Source organism: Lucilia sericata, unplaced genomic scaffold, assembly GCF_015586225.1.
Source record: "Lucilia sericata isolate MDLA Ls3-8-SP2 unplaced genomic scaffold, ASM1558622v1 Contig000343F_arrow, whole genome shotgun sequence".
Lineage (NCBI taxonomy): Eukaryota > Metazoa > Arthropoda > Insecta > Diptera > Calliphoridae > Lucilia > Lucilia sericata.
Genome location: NW_023994363.1, coordinates 17,169 through 39,183, shown reverse-complemented (window position 1 = coordinate 39,183; position 22,015 = coordinate 17,169). Strand labels below are relative to the sequence as shown.

General features: G+C 33.3%; 3 protein-coding genes across 3 annotated transcripts; all 3 read left to right on the top strand.

Annotated features, from left to right (window-relative positions):
• The first annotated feature begins 3,824 nt into the window (after positions 1–3,824).
• LOC119603827 lies at positions 3,825–4,397 on the top strand. The gene has a single exon (XM_037956027.1). It carries the CDS (start codon positions 3,825–3,827, stop codon positions 4,395–4,397), a length of 573 nt encoding a protein of 190 aa, XP_037811955.1.
• Positions 4,398–15,622: 11,225 nt separating this feature from the next.
• Positions 15,623–16,781, top strand: LOC119603826 (ATP-dependent DNA helicase pfh1-like). Its single transcript, XM_037956026.1, has 3 exons — positions 15,623–15,929; positions 16,047–16,062; positions 16,139–16,781. Exons 1-3 carry the CDS (start codon positions 15,623–15,625, stop codon positions 16,779–16,781), a joined length of 966 nt encoding a protein of 321 aa, XP_037811954.1.
• A 3,314-nt stretch (positions 16,782–20,095) lies between these two features.
• On the top strand, positions 20,096–21,254 carry LOC119603825 (ATP-dependent DNA helicase pfh1-like). Its single transcript, XM_037956025.1, has 3 exons — positions 20,096–20,402; positions 20,520–20,535; positions 20,612–21,254. Exons 1-3 carry the CDS (start codon positions 20,096–20,098, stop codon positions 21,252–21,254), a joined length of 966 nt encoding a protein of 321 aa, XP_037811953.1.
• The last annotated feature ends 761 nt before the right edge of the window (positions 21,255–22,015 follow it).

The window sequence follows — 22,015 nt, the reverse complement described above, 5'->3', positions numbered from 1 at the left end:
AGCCGTTTAGAGTTATTAACTTATTCCTAAAATAGTATTTTAATGTAAAATATGACAACTTACTTTTTAATTTTTTTTATATAATCTTTGAAGATAATTACTTTTTGGTATATATAAATAATAAACTTCACCAATTAACAAAACCTTCTTAAATATTTATTAACAATTGACTTTTAACACAACACTGTCATATTGTGTTTTATTACTTAAGATTTACAATATATTAATTACACTATTTTCCTATGAATATTAAATTCAATAGCTCATTTAAGTTTTACAATGAATAATTAAAACTGAACATGACTGGACAAAACACAAAACATCACTGAACTTAGAAAAATTTCTGCATTATTTTTTTTTGCGTTCACGCTAAAAAATAGAGTATTTATATTTTTTTGTTTTTGTACTTTTCTTACTAGAAACCTAAAAGTATACTTCCAGACGGCGAAAACTAGAAATCAATTGTCCAATTGACAAGCCTGGTGTATCTACGTATCGTGTGTATTTTTGTATTAGTTTACTCTTGTGTATAAATGCTGTTGGTAATTTCAATTAAAAAAGCTCGTATAACTTTACGTTTATTTTTCATATGTTTATTTATTTCGTATTCAATGTCAAACTATCATTCTCATGTGAATGCCCAATTTTAAAGAAGATAAAACAGAAGAAAAATAATTTCATAAAGTAAACATTTAAGAAAGTGCGTTAAAGTGAAATAAAATGAAAAATAATTCATATTTGTGCTATAATTAATTTAGTTTTTCAATATAATTGTATTTTTATAAATATTGAAGATGTTTTTCTTTCTTTTTTACAATATGGCTTTTTACAATACAATTGGCTGTTCACAAGCAGATATCGGAATTCTGTATTTTAATAAACGATACAAAATACAAAGACCTGTTGTGAATTGGACAAATGTGTTTTGCTTTTGTAAAATGTGTGCTCTTGTCTGACAATCGTACAGAAGTGACTACAATCCACACTTCCAGATGAATAAAATACAACATTAATGTGAACACTCTTCAAACTGTCTTCCAGAAGTGACATAAACATACAAATCAAGAAGATACAAATTAGGAAACAATGTATTTTGTTATTGTAAAATGTGTGTTCTCACCCAACTCTCATTCAAAAGTCACTAAACGTGAAAAAAAATTCAACAGTCATGGTTTTTTGTTTAAGCAAAATGGATGCACTCTTCTAACTATCATCCGGAAGTAACTTAAAAGTATATTTCTAGAAGACGAAAATTCGAAATCAATGTATTTTGTTTTTGTAAAATGTGCGTTCTCGTCTGCCAATCGTCCAGAAGTGTTTCTGACGTGGCGTCTGGGGTAATGCGCAATAGTTTTGTCTTCTAAATGTTTGAAGGGACAGTACATCTTTGAACAAATACTTTATACACATACGCTAAAAATGTACGTAGCACACTAACATTGTTTTTAATGTTTCTGGACATGTACACTAACAGAGTACGGTACATTATATTTGTTCGTGATGTGCACAAACATTAAAAATAAGGTACAGTGCACTTTCCATGTGCGCTAAGTTTAAGGTATTTTTAGCGTACTTTTAGTGCACTATTTTATTTTTGAATGGACAAATGACAATGAAACATAAGTTAGAAAATTTAATTGATTTTTTAAGCATTTTGGATCTTTTCTAAATCTGTTTGGGTGTAATTTTTTGTAATATTTCATAAAATGCATTTTTAGCATCGATGTAGAAAAGATTATAATCTATATATATAAAAATGAAAGTGTGTTTGTATGTATGTATGTATGTTTGTTTGTGCTTTATAGACTGCTAAACGGCTGGACCGATTTTCCTGAAATTTTCACAGTTTCTTCATGTATGTCTGGAAGGAATTATAGGCTACTTTTTATGTTGAAATTTCATGTGGGCGACGTGCCACGCCCATATTAAGAAAATATTAAATTAGTATATCTGAGATAATATAATAGTTAGAGTCTTCAAATTTTGTCGGAGCAACTTAAGTATCAATATAATTATTTAAGACAAAAAGTGGGCGGATTAGCATTAGGTGGCGTGGCACCTCCCATATAAATTAAATACAAAAATTTGTTTATCTTGGAAACTATTATAGTTAGAATATCAAAAATTTGCACGAGTAACTTTAACATTAACATGTAAACATTTTGGGAAATAAATTGGCGGACTACCCATGAGGGGAGCAGCACCTCCCATATTAATAAAATACACAAATTGGTTTATCTGGGAAACTAATAGAACTAAATTATTCAAATTTTGCACTAAGAACTTAAATATTCATCTAAACATTTTGGAGAAAAAAGAGCGGACTTTCGTCGTGGGGGCCTTGGAGCCCCCATATAAATTAAATAGTAAAATTATTATATCTGAGAAACTATTAGAGCTGGAATCTTCAAATTTTAATTGAAGAACTTTGACATTCATGTGAACATTCAGAGAATAACGGGCGGACTTTCAATGGGGAGCTTGGCACCTCACATATGAATTAAATACAAAATTTCGCTTATCTGGGAAACCAATAAAACAAGATTCTTCAAATATTGCAAGAAGAACTTTATTATACATATGAATATTTTGGAGAAAAAAATGGCGGACATTCATCTGGGGGCTGTGAGTTCCCATATGAATTAAATAGAAAAATTCGTATATCTGAGAAACTATTAGAGCTAGAATCTTCAAATTCTACATGAAGAACTTTGACATTAATGTGAACATTTAGAGAATAACGGGCGGACTTTCACTGGGGTCTTGGCACCCCCTATATGAATTAAATACAAAATTTCATATATCTGGGAAAATATTAGATTTTTTTTTAATTTGTGATCGATTACATTAATATCTTAATTAACGTTCGGAAAAAATGCATCTCTGGGAAACATTACAGTTAGAATCTTCAAAATTATTAAGAAGATTTTTTATTTATATTGATTTTACTGGGTATAGCTAGTAAGGATATAAAACAAGTTAGAGTGCTAAATTTCTGCTGTGCCGAATATTCACCATAAAACTTTATAATATGCATTAACCGATTAATAAAGTCTATATAGCAGTTATGTACTTATTATCCTTGTTAGCCATGGGCTATCTAACTGTTTATATTACTTATTGAAATAGTTTATTTTTAAAAACTTCATGTTTTTAAAATATTTCAATTAGGTATACTATAACAGGTAATTTACTAATGCAAATTTAGATAAGATCTACCTGAAGCATAAGCAAAAGTGAGAAAGGGCTTAATTTAATTATACATAGGTAATTTGTATGTTTAGAAATTAGATAAATAATAGAAACTACCTGTAACTCCTAAATTTAAATTATCTTTGTACTTAAGCGAATGTCAAATCTGATTATAGTTTAGTCGAGAACATCATTTCAACATAATAACAAGATATGTATGTACAATTGAAGTGCTTTCACAAAATTAAATTTTAATAAATATACAAAACATATAACAATGGGTAAGTAATTATATAAAAACTGATTAAAAATATATTAAAACTTTATTTATTTTTAGAAATATATTAACAAATATAAAATTCAATATGCCAAAACTACGAAAACAATAATCTGAACAACGTAGACAGCGTGTACGTGAGGCTGGATTCAACTACTATGAACGGAAAAGGGAAACTCACAGATTGAGAACTTCTCAAAGGAGCGCAACATTATGGCAAAACGAGGAATATCGTGAAAATGAACGTCAAAGAGACCGGATACTAAGATCCTTAAGAAGATCAGGATCAGCTTATAGGAATAATGAACATTCTTCACGGCGCAGAGAAGATGAGAACTTTCGTGAGACTGAAAGAATGCGGGATGCTTTAACACATTCCTCTCGTCGTGAAGATGAGAATGTTCGTGAGTCTGAAAGAGTCCGGGATGCCTTAGCACATTCCTCTCGTCGTGAAGATGAGGCTTTTCGTGAGACTGAAACACTCCGCGATACTTTGGCGCATTCTTCTCGTCGAGAAGATAAGAATGTCCGTGAGTCTGAAAGAGTCCGGGATGCTTTAGCACATTCCTCTCGTCGTGAAGATGAGGCTTTCCGTGAGACTGAAAGGCTCCGCGATGCTTTGGCGCATTCTTCCCAAGGCGAAAATGAGAATTTTCGTGAGATTGAAAGGATACGGGATGCTTTAGCACACTCTTCTCGTCGCATGGATCCAACATATCGTGTCATGGAGCAACAGCGGAATACATTAGAACACTCTATACATCGGGAAAATCAAGAGTATAGAGAAATGGAACGTACACGGGATGCTTTGGCGCATATGTCGAGAAGATCGAATCCTATTTTGCGAGCTGCAGAACAACGGCGAAACACCAACTCCCGAATCCAGAATGGAAATGCTAACTATAGACGCTCTTCGGCACACTCGTAGGATGTTAGAGGAATTTGACAATTACGTAAAAAAAGGACCAATCAGGTAACTTCTCTTAATATTTTAAATTTTACTAACTTACCACAGGTATTTTTTTGTCCGAAATATTTCCGTCGGATAGCAATGACTATAAATTTTGCAACACATGCATAAAAATAGTCAAAGGCGGAAAAGTACCCACTATATGCTTAAGCAATGGTTTACAATTTCCGGAAATTCAAGGCTCCCAGAATTCCATTTATGAGAATTGTCTCATTGGGATATAATCGTCAGTGTACTGTAAGAGGCGCAGTTGTTAATGTACGTATAGAAGTCGATAGTATAGTTAATGTCCTTCCGAGAACGTTTAATCAAACTGAAGTAATTCAGGTTCACCTAAAGCGTCAATTACAATATAATCATAGCTTTATGACGGAAACAATTCGCCCGGCAAAAATTATTGAAGCAATTCGTTATTTAATAAATACAGAATTGTATAGAAAACATCAAATTTCCATTTCAGAAGAATGGCTAAATAATGTGGAATTATCTGAGGAAGTTCCTTTTTTGGCGACGCTACGACCGGAGATGTGCACGTGTTGATAAGGTTCTATATTCTTACGAAAAAAGGTTGGATCCAATAGATATATTGCCAGGGATATGTTAGATGAAAACTACATACATAACCTGGTACAACATGACGAAGGATACCATATACTAAAAGGTATCAGATCTTCTCCGGCTCATTGGGAAGGAGAGAAAAAGAAAGTAATGGCAATGATTCGCCGATTTGGGCTTCCAACCTTATTTATCACTCTTTCTGCAGCAGAATCTCATTGGCCAGAGTTATTAGTAATTTTAGCAAAAGTAGTCGAAGGCAAAGACATAACTGAAGAAGAGGCTATGCTTTACACTACTCAGCAAAAATACAACCTTATCCGCACAGATCCCGTGACATGTTCCCGTTATTTTGATCAAAGGATTCGTCATCTTTTCAAACATTTTAAAGCCAGTGGTGGAGTTTTTGGGGACCATAAAGTAGTAAAATTTTATTGGAGAATTGAGTTCCAACAAAGAGGATCTCCACATGTTCATGGTATATATTGGCTTCAAAATGCACCATCGATTAATTTGAATGATACAAATACTTTTCCGCCCGTGGTAAGCTTCATTGGTAAATATATTACAACCGATTCGAATATACCTTATATTAAATTCCAGGAACATCACCACAGTAGAAGTTGTCAAAGAGACATAAGAGGACAATCAATTTGCCGTTTTCATATACCATATCCACCTATGCCTGAAACGAAAATACTTTTACCATTTCCCGAAAACACAGACAAAATTGAATTGAAAACTCACAAAGAAAATTTTTAATAAAATTCAAAATTTTTTGAATGCCAAATTTTCCGAGGCGGAGATAAACAATATACAAACATTTGACCAATTTTTAAATAATGACAAAATAAAATTGAATGTTGAAGATTACATTTTAGCCATCAGATCCTCTCTAAAAAACCACAAACCACCATTAACGCTTTCAACCCAAATATTTTAGCAATGCAAAGAGCTAATATGGATATTCAATTTATATTGGATGCCTATGCATGTGTGTCTTATATTGTCTATTACATTAATAAGTCACATAGAGGAGTTTCAAGATTGTTAAGCGAAGCAATGGACGAAATAAGGTCTGGAAATTTTACGGTTAAACAAAGACTTCAACACATTGGAAGTAAATTTATTTCTGCTTCGGAAGTTTCTGGTCAAGAAGCATCATACAACATTTTGGGAATGCATTTATCACAATGTAGTAGTTTATCACAATGTATTTTGTTATTGTAAAATGTGTGTTCTCACCCAACTCTCATTCAAAAGTCACTAAACGTGAAAAAAAATTCAACAGTCATGGTTTTTTGTTTAAGCAAAATGGATGCACTCTTCTAACTATCATCCGGAAGTAACTTAAAAGTATATTTCTAGAAGACGAAAATTCGAAATCAATGTATTTTGTTTTTGTAAAATGTGCGTTCTCGTCTGCCAATCGTCCAGAAGTGTTTCTGACGTGGCGTCTGGGGTAATGCGCAATAGTTTTGTCTTCTAAATGTTTGAAGGGACCGTACATCTTTGAACAAATACTTTATACACATACGCTAAAAATGTACGGAGCACACTAACATTGTTTTTAATGTTTTTGGACATGTACACTAACAGAGTACGGTACATTATATTTGTTCGTGATGTGCACAAACATTAAAAATAAGGTACAGTGCACTTTCCATGCGCGCTAAGTTTAAGGTATTTTTAGCGTACTTTTAGTGCACTATTTTATTTTTGAATGGACAAATGACAATGAAACATAAGTTAGAAAATTTAATTGATTTTTTAAGCATTTTGGATCTTTTCTAAATCTGTTTGGGTGTAATTTTTTGTAATATTTCATAAAATGCATTTTTAGCATCGATGTAGAAAAGATTATAATCTATATATATAAAAATGAAAGTGTGTTTGTATGTATGTATGTTTGTTTGTTTGTTTGTTTGTTTGTTTGTGCTTTATAGACTGCTAAACGGCTGGACCGATTTTCCTGAAATTTTCACAGTTTCTTCATGTATGTCTGGAAGGAATTATAGGCTACTTTTTATGTTGAAATTTCATGTGGGCGACGTGCCACGCCCATATTAAGAAAATATTAAATTAGTATATCTGAGATAATATAATAGTTAGAGTCTTCAAATTTTGTCGGAGCAACTTAAGTATCAATATAATTATTTAAGACAAAAAGTGGGCGGATTAGCATTAGGTGGCGTGGCACCTCCCATATAAATTAAATACAAAAATTTGTTTATCTTGGAAACTATTATAGTTAGAATATCAAAAATTTGCACGAGTAACTTTAACATCCATGTAAACATTTTGGGAAATAAATTGGCGGACTACACATGAGGGGAGCAGCACCTAAATACACAATTTGGTTTATCTGGGAAACTAATAGAACTAAATTATTCAAATTTTGCACTAAGAACTTAAATATTCATCTAAACATTTTGGAGAAAAAAGAGCGGACTTTCGTCGTGGGGGCCTTGGAGCCCCCATATAAATTAAATAGTAAAATTATTATATCTGAGAAACTATTAGAGCTGGAATCTTCAAATTTTAATTGAAGAACTTTGACATCCATGTGAACATTCAGAGAATAACGGGCGGACTTTCAATGGGGAGCTTGGCACCTCACATATGAATTAAATACAAAATTTCGCTTATCTGGGAAACCAATAAAACAAGATTCTTCAAATATTGCAAGAAGAACTTTATTATACATATGAACATGTTGGAGAAAAAAATGGCGGACATTCATCTGGGGGCTGTTAGTTCCCATATGAATTAAATAGAAAAATTAGTATATCTGAGAAACTATTAGAGCTAGAATCTTCAAATTCTACATGAAGAACTTTGACATTAATGTGAACATTTAGAGAATAACGGGCGGACTTTCAATGGGGTCTTGGCACCCCCTATATGAATTAAATACAAAATTTCATATATCTGGGAAAATATTAGAGTTTTTTTTAATTTGTCATCGATTACATTAAAATCTTAATTAACGTTCGGAAAAAATGCATCTCTGGGAAACATTACAGTTAGAATCTTCAAAATTATTAAGAAGATTTTTTATTTATATTGATTTTACTGGGTATAGCTAGTAAGGATATAAAACAAGTTAGAGTGCTAAATTTCTGCTGTGCCGAATATTCACCATAAAACTTTATAATATGCATTAACCGATTAATAAAGTCTATATAGCAGTTATGTACTTATTATCCTTGTTAGCCATGGGCTATCTAACTGTTTATATTACTTATTGAAATAGTTTATTTTTAAAAACTTCATGTTTTTAAAATATTTCAATTAGGTATACTATAACAGGTAATTTACTAATGCAAATTTAGATAAGATCTACCTGAAGCATAAGCAAAAGTGAGAAAGGGCTTAATTTAATTATACACAGGTAATTTGTATGTTTAGAAATTAGATAAATAATAGAAACTACCTGTAACTCCTAAATTTAAATTATCTTTGTACTTAAGCGAATGTCAAATCTGATTATAGTTTAGTCGAGAACATCATTTCAACATAATAACAAGATATGTATGTACAATTGAAGTGCTTTCACAAAATTAAATTTTAATAAATATACAAAACATATAACAATGGGTAAGTAATTATATAACAACTGATTAAAAATATATTAAAACTTTATTTATTTTTAGAAATATATTAACAAATATAAAATTCAATATGCCAAAACTACGAAAACAATAATCTGAACAACGTAGACAGCGTGTACGTGAGGCTGGATTCAACTACTATGAACGGAAAAGGGAAACTCACAGATTGAGAACTTCTCAAAGGAGCGCAACATTATGGCAAAACGAGGAATATTGTGAAAATGAACGTCAAAGAGACCGGATACTAAGATCCTTAAGAAGATCAGGATCAGCATATAGGAATAATGAACGTGAAAGGGATTCTTATGAACATTCTTCACGGCGCAGAGAAGATGAGAATGTTCGTGAGTCTGAAAGAGTCCGGGATGCCTTAGCACATTCCTCTCGTCGTGAAGATGAGGCTTTTCGCATTCTTCTCGTCGAGAAGATAAGAATGTCCGTGAGTCTGAAAGGCGCATTCTGCTTTGGCGCATTCTTCCCAACGCGAAAATGAGAATTTTCGTGAGATTGAAAGGATACGGGATGCTTTAGCACACTCTTCTCGTCGCATGGATCCAACATATCGTGACATGGAGCAACAGCGGAATACATTGGGAAAATCAAGAGTATAGAGAAATGGAACGTACACGGGATGCTTTGGCGCATATGTCGAGAAGATCGAATCCTATTTTGCGAGCTGCAGAACAACGGCGAAACACCAACTCCCGAATCCAGAATGGAAATGCTAACTATAGACGCTCTTCGGCACACTCGTAGGATGTTAGAGGAATTTGACAATTACGTAAAAAAAGGACCAATCAGGTAACTTCTCTTAATATTTTAAATTTTACTAACTTACCACAGGTATTTTTTTGTCCGAAATATTTCCGTCGGATAGTAATGACTATAAATTTTGCAACACATGCGTAAAAATAGTGAAAGGCGGAAAAGTACCCACTATATGCTTAAGCAATGGTTTACAATTTCCGGAAATTCGAGGCTCCCAGAATTCCATTTATGAGAATTGTCTCATTGGGATATAATCGTCAGTGTACTGTAAGAGGCGCAGTTGTTAATGTACGTATAGAAGTCGATAGTATAGTTAATGTCCTTCCGAGAACGTTTAATCAAACTGAAGTAATTCAGGTTCACCTAAAGCGTCAATTACAATATAATCATAGCTTTATGACGGAAACAATTCGCCCGGCAAAAATTATTGAAGCAATTCGTTATTTAATAAATACAGAATTGTATAGAAAACATCAAATTTCCATTTCAGAAGAATGGCTAAATAATGTGGAATTATCTGAGGAAGTTCCTTTTTTGGCGACGCTACGACCGAAGATGTGCACGTGTTGATAAGGTTCTATATTCTTACGAAAAAAGGTTGGATCCAATAGATATATTGCCAGGGATATGTTAGATGAAAACTACATACATAACCTGGTACAACATGACGAAGGATACCATATACTAAAAGGTATCAGATCTTCTCCGGCTCATTGGGAAGGAGAGAAAAAGAAAGTAATGGCAATGATTCGCCGATTTGGGCTTCCAACCTTATTTATCACTCTTTCTGCAGCAGAATCTCATTGGCCAGAGTTATTAGTAATTTTAGCAAAAGTAGTCGAAGGCAAAGACATAACTGAAGAAGAGGCTATGCTTTACACTACTCAGCAAAAATACAACCTTATCCGCACAGATCCCGTGACATGTTCCCGTTATTTTGATCAAAGGATTCGTCATCTTTTCAAACATTTTAAAGCCAGTGGTGGAGTTTTTGGGGACCATAAAGTAGTAAAATTTTATTGGAGAATTGAGTTCCAACAAAGAGGATCTCCACATGTTCATGGTATATATTGGCTTCAAAATGCACCATCGATTAATTTGAATGATACAAATACTTTTCCGCCCGTGGTAAGCTTCATTGGTAAATATATTACAACCGATTCGAATATACCTGAAGTTGCACCTTATATTAAATTCCAGGAACATCACCACAGTAGAAGTTGTCAAAGAGACATAAGAGGACAATCAATTTGCCGTTTTCATATACCATATCCACCTATGCCTGAAACGAAAATACTTTTACCATTTCCCGAAAACACAGACAAAATTGAATTGAAAACTCACAAAGAAAATTTTAATAAAATTCAAAATTTTTTGAATGCCAAATTTTCCGAGGCGGAGATAAACAATATACAAACATTTGACCAATTTTTAAATAATGACAAAATAAAATTGAATGTTGAAGATTACATTTTAGCCATCAGATCCTCTCTAAAAAACCACAAACCACCATTAACGCTTTCGACCCAAATATTTTAGCAATGCAAAGAGCTAATATGGATATTCAATTTATATTGGATGCTTATGCATGTGTGTCTTATATTGTCTATTACATTAATAAGTCACATAGAGGAGTTTCAAGATTGTTAAGCGAAGCAATGGACGAAATAAGGTCTGGAAATTTTACGGTTAAACAAAGACTTCAACATATTGGAAGTAAATTTATTTCTGCTTCGGAAGTTTCTGGTCAAGAAGCATCATACAACATTTTGGGAATGCATTTATCACAATGTAGTAGTTTATCACAATGTATTTTGTTATTGTAAAATGTGTGTTCTCACCCAACTCTCATTCAAAAGTCACTAAACGTGAAAAAAAATTCAACAGTCATGGTTTTTTGTTTAAGCAAAATGGATGCACTCTTCTAACTATCATCCGGAAGTAACTTAAAAGTATATTTCTAGAAGACGAAAATTCGAAATCAATGTATTTTGTTTTTGTAAAATGTGCGTTCTCGTCTGCCAATCGTCCAGAAGTGTTTCTGACGTGGCGTCTGGGGTAATGCGCAATAGTTTTGTCTTCTAAATGTTTGAAGGGACCGTACATCTTTGAACAAATACTTTATACACATACGCTAAAAATGTACGGAGCACACTAACATTGTTTTTAATGATTTTGGACATGTACACTAACAGAGTACGGTACATTATATTTGTTCGTGATGTGCACAAACATTAAAAATAAGGTACAGTGCACTTTCCATGTGCGCTAAGTTTAAGGTATTTTTAGCGTACTTTTAGTGCACTATTTTATTTTTGAATGGACAAATGACAATGAAACATAAGTTAGAAAATTTAATTGATTTTTTAAGCATTTTGGATCTTTTCTAAATCTGTTTGGGTGTAATTTTTTGTAATATTTCATAAAATGCATTTTTAGCATCGATGTAGAAAAGATTATAATCTATATATATAAAAATGAAAGTGTGTTTGTATGTATGTATGTTTGTTTGTTTGTTTGTTTGTGCTTTATAGACTGCTAAACGGCTGGACCGATTTTCCTGAAATTTTCACAGTTTCTTCATGTATGTCTGGAAGGAATTATAGGCTACTTTTTATGTTGAAATTTCATGTGGGCGACGTGCCACGCCCATATTAAGAAAATATTAAATTAGTATATCTGAGATAATATAATAGTTAGAGTCTTCAAATTTTGTCGGAGCAACTTAAGTATCAATATAATTATTTAAGACAAAAAGTGGGCGGATTAGCATTAGGTGGCGTGGCACCTCCCATATAAATTAAATACAAAAATTTGTTTATCTTGGAAACTATTATAGTTAGAATATCAAAAATTTGCACGAGTAACTTTAACATCCATGTAAACATTTTGGGAAATAAATTGGCGGACTACCCATGAGGGGAGCAGCACCTCCCATATTAATAAAATACACAAATTGGTTTATCTGGGAAACTAATAGAACTAAATTATTCAAATTTTGCACTAAGAACTTAAATATTCATCTGAACATTTTGGAGAAAAAAGAGCGGACTTTCGTCATGGGGGGCTTGGAGCCCCCATATAAATTAAATAGTAAAATTATTATATCTGAGAAACTATTAGAGCTGGAATCTTCAAATTTTAATTGAAGAACTTTGACATTCATGTGAACATTCAGAGAATAACGGGCGGACTTTCAATGGGGAGCTTGGCACCTCACATATGAATTAAATACAAAATTTCGCTTATCTGGGAAACCAATAAAATAAGATTCTTCAAATATTGCAAGAAGAACTTTATTATACATATGAACATTTTGGAGAAAAAAATGGCGGACATTCATCTGGGGGCTGTGAGTTCCCATATGAATTAAATAGAAAAATTCGTAAATCTGAGAAACTATTAGAGCTAGAATCTTCAAATTCTACATGAAGAACTTTGACATTAATGTGAACATTTAGAGAATAACGGGCGGACTTTCAATGGGGTCTTGGCACCCCCTATATGAATTAAATACAAAATTTCATATATCTGGGAAAATATTAGATTTTTTTTTTTAATTTGTCATCGATTACATTAAAATCTTAATTAATGTTCGGAAAAAATGCATCTCTGGGAAACATTACAGTTAGAATCTTCAAAATTATTAAGAAGATTTTTTATTTATATTGATTTTAGGGTAGCAAAGCACACTGGGTATAGCTAGTAAGGATATAAAACAAGTTAGAGTGCTAAATTTCTGCTGTGCCGAATATTCAATACCCTCCACCATAAAACTTTATAATATACATTAACCGATTAATAAAGTCTATATAGCAGTTATGTACTTATTATCCTTGTTAGCCATGGGCTATCTAACTGTTTATATTACTTATTGAAATAGTTTATTTTTAAAAACTTCATGTTTTTAAAATATTTCAATTAGGTATACTATAACAGGTAATTTACTAATGCAAATTTAGATAAGATCTACCTGAAGCATAAGCAAAAGTGAGAAAGGGCTTAATTTAATTATACATAGGTAATTTGTATGTTTAGAAATTAGATAAATAATAGAAACTACCTGTAACTCCTAAATTTAAATTATCTTTGTACTTAAGCGAATGTCAAATCTGATTATAGTTTAGTCGAGAACATCATTTCAACATAATAACAAGATATGTATGTACAATTGAAGTGCTTTCACAAAATTAAATTTTAATAAATATACAAAACATATAACAATGGGTAAGTAATTATATAAAAACTGATTAAAAATATATTAAAACTTTATTTATTTTTAGAAATATATTAACAAATATAAAATTCAATATGCCAAAACTACGAAAACAATAATCTGAACAACGTAGACAGCGTGTACGTGAGGCTGGATTCAACTACTATGAACGGAAAAGGGAAACTCACAGATTGAGAACTTCTCAAAGGAGCGCAACATTATGGCAAAACGAGGAATATTGTGAAAATGAACGTCAAAGAGACCGGATACTAAGATCCTTAAGAAGATCAGGATCAGCTTATAGGAATAATGAACGTGAAAGGGATTCTTATGAACATTCTTCACGGCGCAGAGAAGATGAGAACTTTCGTGAGACTGAAAGAATGCGGGATGCTTTAGCACATTCCTCTCGTCGTGAAGATGAGAATGTTCGTGAGTCTGAAAGAGTCCGGGGTGCCTTAGCACATTCCTCTCGTCGTGAAGATGAGGCTTTCCGTGAGACTGAAAGGCTCCGCGATGCTTTGGCGCATTCTTCCCAAGGCGAAAATGAGAATTTTCGTGAGATTGAAAGGATACGGGATGCTTTAGCACACTCTTCTCGTCGCATGGATCCAACATATCGTGTCATGGAGCAACAGCGGAATACATTAGAACACTCTATACATCGGGAAAATCAAGAGTATAGAGAAATGGAACGTACACGGGATGCTTTGGCGCATATGTCGAGAAGATCGAATCCTATTTTGCGAGTTGCAGAACAACGGCGAAATACTTAATAAATACAGAATTGTATAGAAAACATCAAATTTCCATTTCAGAAGAATGGCTAAATAATGTGGAATTATCTGAGGAAGTTCCTTTTTTGGCGACGCTACGACCGGAGATGTGCACGTGTTGATAAGGTTCTATATTCTTACGAAAAAAAGGTTGGATCCAATAGATATATTGCCAGGGATATGTTAGATGAAAACTACATACATAACCTGGTACAACATGACGAAGGATACCATATACTAAAAGGTATCAGATCTTCTCCGGCTCATTGGGAAGGAGAGAAAAAGAAAGTAATGGCAATGATTCGCCGATTTGGGCTTCCAACCTTATTTATCACTCTTTCTGCAGCAAAATCTCATTGGCCAGAGTTATTAGTAATTTTAGCAAAAGTAGTCGAAGGCAAAGACATAACTGAAGAAGAGGCTATGCTTTACACTACTCAGCAAAAATACAACCTTATCCGCACAGATCCCGTGACATGTTCCCGTTATTTTGATCAAAGGATTCGTCATCTTTTCAAACATTTTAAAGCCAGTGGTGGAGTTTTTGGGGACCATAAAGTAGTAAAATTTTATTGGAGAATTGAGTTCCAACAAAGAGGATCTCCACATGTTCATGGTATATATTGGCTTCAAAATGCACCATCGATTAATTTGAATGATACAAATACTTTTCCGCCCGTGGTAAGCTTCATTGGTAAATATATTACAACCGATTCGAATATACCTGAAGTTGCACCTTATATTAAATTCCAGGAACATCACCACAGTAGAAGTTGTCAAAGAGACATAAGAGGACAATCAATTTGCCGTTTTCATATACCATATCCACCTATGCCTGAAACGAAAATACTTTTACCATTTCCCGAAAACACAGACAAAATTGAATTGAAAACTCACAAAGAAAATTTTAATATTCCTGAAGATTCCACAAACGTTTTTCAAACAAATCTACTAGATTATTATATTGCACGTCCAAATGAAATGCAAGATTATTGCCTTGCTTATTTCGCCGCTTTTTATAAATTTTCAAAATCAAGGTCATCAAGAAATCGTCGAGGTCAAGAAGAAGAAGATGACTACAATGAAAATAATGATTTCAACGATGAAAATAATGATAGAAATAATAAGTACATTAAGCTAATGGACGGGTCTGGATATGTCTACAAAAAAGAAAACCCTGCAATAATAAGGTTTCCCTCATTTAATGCGGATTTAAGTAGAGAAAATTATTTTCGAGCACTCGTAATGTTATACATGCCTTGGAAAAATGAAAAGGATGATATCTTGGATAATGACAATGAAGCAACTTGCAGAGTTCATAAGAATATTATTGAAAGAAACAGATCAGTTTTTGAAAAATATAAAGAAGGTGACCTCGAAGAAATACTTCAACAAATACAGGATGATAATAGAATGGAAAATGAAAACCAGCACGACAATAGAGCTGTAACTCAACTACTCGATGATGAATTCAGAGCTTTGGCTGTTCCAGAAGTAGATGACAATATAAACATTATTGACACTAATGATGATTATATTAACACTGATGAGAACAACGATGGCATTAGATTGATCAGACTATAACCTTTAATAAGTACTGAAAGTCTATTGTCTTCGGTAAGGACTTTAAATACGAAGCAACTTAAATACCTGCATCATATTTTACAAAATGTTGTAGGAAAACGTGAAGTTTTGTGAGTATGTAGGAGGAGGTGCCAGAGTTGGAAAGAGTCGATTAACAAAAACGATTTACCAATCTATTACTTATAGATATAATTCCATTCCTGGATCCAATCCTGATTTACCCAAAGTCCTGTTAAGTGCTCCTACTGGGAAAGCTGCTTTTGGAATTGGTGGAGCGACTCTTCATTCACTCTTTTCATTACCAGTCAATCAGTACTCAGGAGAAATTCGTCCTCTTAGTAATGATACAGTTAACACACTTTCATCGTTACTCTTAGAGTTGAAATTATTGATAATTGATGAAATTTCAATGGTTGGAGCAAGAATGTTGGGTTACCTTGATGCTCGATTAAAGCAAATTTTTAAGAGTACTGAGCGTTTTGGTGGAATTTCCATTTTAGTTTTTGGGGATTTAAAACAATTACCTCCTGTTGGCGATAAATGGATATTTAGCCCCAACTCATCAAATCCTTATGAAGTTATTGTAGGAGATCTACTTTGGAACCAATTTAAGTTTTATGAACTGACTGAAATTACGAGACAAAGGGAAGATCGGGAGTCTGCCCAAGCATTAAACTCAATGTTAAAAGGTGAAATGAATAATGAAGAAGTACAATTAATAAAATCAAGGGTCGTTGATTCTAATTTCAATTTTTCGAATGAAGCAATTCATTTATTTTGGTCAAATGCCGAGGCTGATCAATACAATGAATTAAAATTCAAAAATTGAGTTAGAAAGATTACAGTTAGAACGCTCACTTACACTCCAGCATAATTTTGTACATAATGATGAATATAATCTAAAATTATTTTATCAAAATATTCAGAGCATTAATGCGCACCATAAGGATATATCTACTGATCCCACAATAATGGAAGAAGATATTTTATGTCTAGTAGAAACATGGGCCTTTCCGGAAGAAATTCAAGCAATCTAATTGCTAAGCTAATTAGATTGTTTCAATGCTGAAGACGAAGAAAGATCCAGAAACAAAAGGGGAATATCAGTTTATGTTAAAACTGGAAAAATATCGGATGTAAACTAATTATTTAAATATGATCATGTTCTGGGATATTCATTTCAATATATTGCTTTCCGATATCAAAACGTTTATATAATTACATTATATAGGAGCCCCTCGTTTGCCGAAGGCCTCTTTAGATTATTCTTAAAGCAAGCTATCGATCAATTGAAGACACACATTAGATCAGAAATTGACAAAATCCTTATTATAGGCGATTTTAATAACTGTCGCAATACGGATCCTAATAGTATAACCGAGAGAATATTGACAGAAAGAGGACTTATATCGCATCTACAACCGACAACACCAACTACAAAACATGGAACACATATTGACTGGGTTTTATCAAATATACCATTTATCCGACAATCCTCAGCCATCATGATGGTATATTATTAGCCACATAGTGGTGCATATTTTTACCCCCTTATTCACAAACAACATTTTTATTTTATAAAGGGTTTATAAAACAAAATTTCCATACAAAATCTAATTTATAAACCGTTTATAAAATAAAAATTTCGTTTGTGAATAAGGGGATTAAAATTTTGTGTTGTTTTGCAAATTAAGTTTATAATAACGTATATTATAAGGAATTTTTAAAGATGTAACATAAGTGTTAATAAAATATCATTGATTAGATTAATTTTATAATATAAATTTTTATACCCACCATCAAAAAAGATGGGTGGTATATTGTTTTTGTCATTCCGTTTGTAACACATCGAAATATTCATCTAAGACCCATAAAAGTATATATATTCTGGATCCTCATTAAATTCTAAGACGATCTAGCCACGTCCGTCTGTCTGTCCGTCTGTTGAAAACACGATAGAGTCCAAACGGAAGCAGCTAGCGAGCTGAAATTTTGCACAAATATTTTATATTGATGCAGTTTGTTTGGTATTGGGCAATATCGGTCCACGATTTCGCCTAGCCCCCTATAAGGTCCCCCTCAGAAAATGACATTAACGCTCATAACTGACTAAAAGAAGCAGCTATAGCAATGAAATTCGACATAAACATATTTTTTGGAATCTTAGTATCATTGTAAAATTTTATAAGGATCGGTCCATAATTGACCCTATCCCCCATATAAGGTCCCCCTCAGAAAATGACATTAACGCTCATAACTGACTAAAAAAAGCAGCTATAGCAATGAAATTCGACATAAACATATTTATTCTTCACGGCGCAGAGAAGATGAGAACTTTCGTGAGACTGAAAGAATGCGGGATGCTTTAGCACATTCCTCTCGTCGTGAAGATGAGAATGTTCGTGAGTCTGAAAGAGTCCGGGGTGCCTTAGCACATTCCTCTCGTCGTGAAGATGAGGCTTTTCGTGAGACTGAAAGGCTCCGCTATACTTTGGCGCATTCTTCTCGTCGAGAAGATAAGAATGTCCGTGAGTCTGAAAGAGTCCGGGATGCCTTAGCACATTCCTCTCGTCGCGAAGATGAGGCTTTCCGTGAGACTGAAAGGCTCCGCGATGCTTTGGCGCATTCTTCCCAACGCGAAAATGAGAATTTTCGTGAGATTGAAAGGATACGGGATGCTTTAGCACACTCTTCTCGTCGCATGGATCCAACATATCGTGTCATGGAGCAACAGCGGAATACATTAGAACACTCTATACATCGGGAAAATCAAGAGTATAGAGAAATGGAACGTACACGGGATGCTTTGGCGCATATGTCGAGAAGATCGAATCCTATTTTGCGAGTTGCAGAACAACGGCGAAATACTTAATAAATACGAATACTTAATAAATACAGAATTGTATAGAAAACATCAAATTTCCATTTCAGAAGAATGGCTAAATAATGTGGAATTATCTGAGGAAGTTCCTTTTTTGGCGACGCTACGACCGGAGATGTGCACGTGTTGATAAGGTTCTATATTCTTACGAAAAAAAGGTTGGATCCAATAGATATATTGCCAGGGATATGTTAGATGAAAACTACATACATAACCTGGTACAACATGACGAAGGATACCATATACTAAAAGGTATCAGATCTTCTCCGGCTCATTGGGAAGGAGAGAAAAAGAAAGTAATGGCAATGATTCGCCGATTTGGGCTTCCAACCTTATTTATCACTCTTTCTGCAGCAAAATCTCATTGGCCAGAGTTATTAGTAATTTTAGCAAAAGTAGTCGAAGGCAAAGACATAACTGAAGAAGAGGCTATGCTTTACACTACTCAGCAAAAATACAACCTTATCCGCACAGATCCCGTGACATGTTCCCGTTATTTTGATCAAAGGATTCGTCATCTTTTCAAACATTTTAAAGCCAGTGGTGGAGTTTTTGGGGACCATAAAGTAGTAAAATTTTATTGGAGAATTGAGTTCCAACAAAGAGGATCTCCACATGTTCATGGTATATATTGGCTTCAAAATGCACCATCGATTAATTTGAATGATACAAATACTTTTCCGCCCGTGGTAAGCTTCATTGGTAAATATATTACAACCGATTCGAATATACCTGAAGTTGCACCTTATATTAAATTCCAGGAACATCACCACAGTAGAAGTTGTCAAAGAGACATAAGAGGACAATCAATTTGCCGTTTTCATATACCATATCCACCTATGCCTGAAACGAAAATACTTTTACCATTTCCCGAAAACACAGACAAAATTGAATTGAAAACTCACAAAGAAAATTTTAATATTCCTGAAGATTCCACAAACGTTTTTCAAACAAATCTACTAGATTATTATATTGCACGTCCAAATGAAATGCAAGATTATTGCCTTGCTTATTTCGCCGCTTTTTATAAATTTTCAAAATCAAGGTCATCAAGAAATCGTCGAGGTCAAGAAGAAGAAGATGACTACAATGAAAATAATGATTTCAACGATGAAAATAATGATAGAAATAATAAGTACATTAAGCTAATGGACGGGTCTGGATATGTCTACAAAAAAGAAAACCCTGCAATAATAAGGTTTCCCTCATTTAATGCGGATTTAAGTAGAGAAAATTATTTTCGAGCACTCGTAATGTTATACATGCCTTGGAAAAATGAAAAGGATGATATCTTGGATAATGACAATGAAGCAACTTGCAGAGTTCATAAGAATATTATTGAAAGAAACAGATCAGTTTTTGAAAAATATAAAGAAGGTGACCTCGAAGAAATACTTCAACAAATACAGGATGATAATAGAATGGAAAATGAAAACCAGCACGACAATAGAGCTGTAACTCAACTACTCGATGATGAATTCAGAGCTTTGGCTGTTCCAGAAGTAGATGACAATATAAACATTATTGACACTAATGATGATTATATTAACACTGATGAGAACAACGATGGCATTAGATTGATCAGACTATAACCTTTAATAAGTACTGAAAGTCTATTGTCTTCGGTAAGGACTTTAAATACGAAGCAACTTAAATACCTGCATCATATTTTACAAAATGTTGTAGGAAAACGTGAAGTTTTGTGAGTATGTAGGAGGAGGTGCCAGAGTTGGAAAGAGTCGATTAACAAAAACGATTTACCAATCTATTACTTATAGATATAATTCCATTCCTGGATCCAATCCTGATTTACCCAAAGTCCTGTTAAGTGCTCCTACTGGGAAAGCTGCTTTTGGAATTGGTGGAGCGACTCTTCATTCACTCTTTTCATTACCAGTCAATCAGTACTCAGGAGAAATTCGTCCTCTTAGTAATGATACAGTTAACACACTTTCATCGTTACTCTTAGAGTTGAAATTATTGATAATTGATGAAATTTCAATGGTTGGAGCAAGAATGTTGGGTTACCTTGATGCTCGATTAAAGCAAATTTTTAAGAGTACTGAGCGTTTTGGTGGAATTTCCATTTTAGTTTTTGGGGATTTAAAACAATTACCTCCTGTTGGCGATAAATGGATATTTAGCCCCAACTCATCAAATCCTTATGAAGTTATTGTAGGAGATCTACTTTGGAACCAATTTAAGTTTTATGAACTGACTGAAATTACGAGACAAAGGGAAGATCGGGAGTCTGCCCAAGCATTAAACTCAATGTTAAAAGGTGAAATGAATAATGAAGAAGTACAATTAATAAAATCAAGGGTCGTTGATTCTAATTTCAATTTTTCGAATGAAGCAATTCATTTATTTTGGTCAAATGCCGAGGCTGATCAATACAATGAATTAAAATTCAAAAATTGAGTTAGAAAGATTACAGTTAGAACGCTCACTTACACTCCAGCATAATTTTGTACATAATGATGAATATAATCTAAAATTATTTTATCAAAATATTCAGAGCATTAATGCGCACCATAAGGATATATCTACTGATCCCACAATAATGGAAGAAGATATTTTATGTCTAGTAGAAACATGGGCCTTTCCGGAAGAAATTCAAGCAATCTAATTGCTAAGCTAATTAGATTGTTTCAATGCTGAAGACGAAGAAAGATCCAGAAACAAAAGGGGAATATCAGTTTATGTTAAAACTGGAAAAATATCGGATGTAAACTAATTATTTAAATATGATCATGTTCTGGGATATTCATTTCAATATATTGCTTTCCGATATCAAAACGTTTATATAATTACATTATATAGGAGCCCCTCGTTTGCCGAAGGCCTCTTTAGATTATTCTTAAAGCAAGCTATCGATCAATTGAAGACACACATTAGATCAGAAATTGACAAAATCGTTATTATAGGCGATTTTAATAAATGTCGCAATACGGATCCTAATAGTATAACCGAGAGAATATTGACAGAAAGAGGACTTATATCGCATCTACAACCGACAACACCAACTACAAAACATGGAACACATATTGACTGGGTTTTATCAAATATACCATTTATCCGACAATCCTCAGCCATCATGATGGTATATTATTAGCCACATAGTGGTGCATATTTTTACCCCCTTATTCACAAACAACATTTTTATTTTATAAAGGGTTTAT

Coding starts and splice junctions, on each gene's coding strand:
- LOC119603827 (XM_037956027.1), top strand. CDS start 3,825: ATGCGGGATGCTTTAACACATTCCTCTCGTCGTGAAGATGAGAATGTT.
- LOC119603826 (XM_037956026.1), top strand. CDS start 15,623: ATGCCTTGGAAAAATGAAAAGGATGATATCTTGGATAATGACAATGAA.
- LOC119603825 (XM_037956025.1), top strand. CDS start 20,096: ATGCCTTGGAAAAATGAAAAGGATGATATCTTGGATAATGACAATGAA.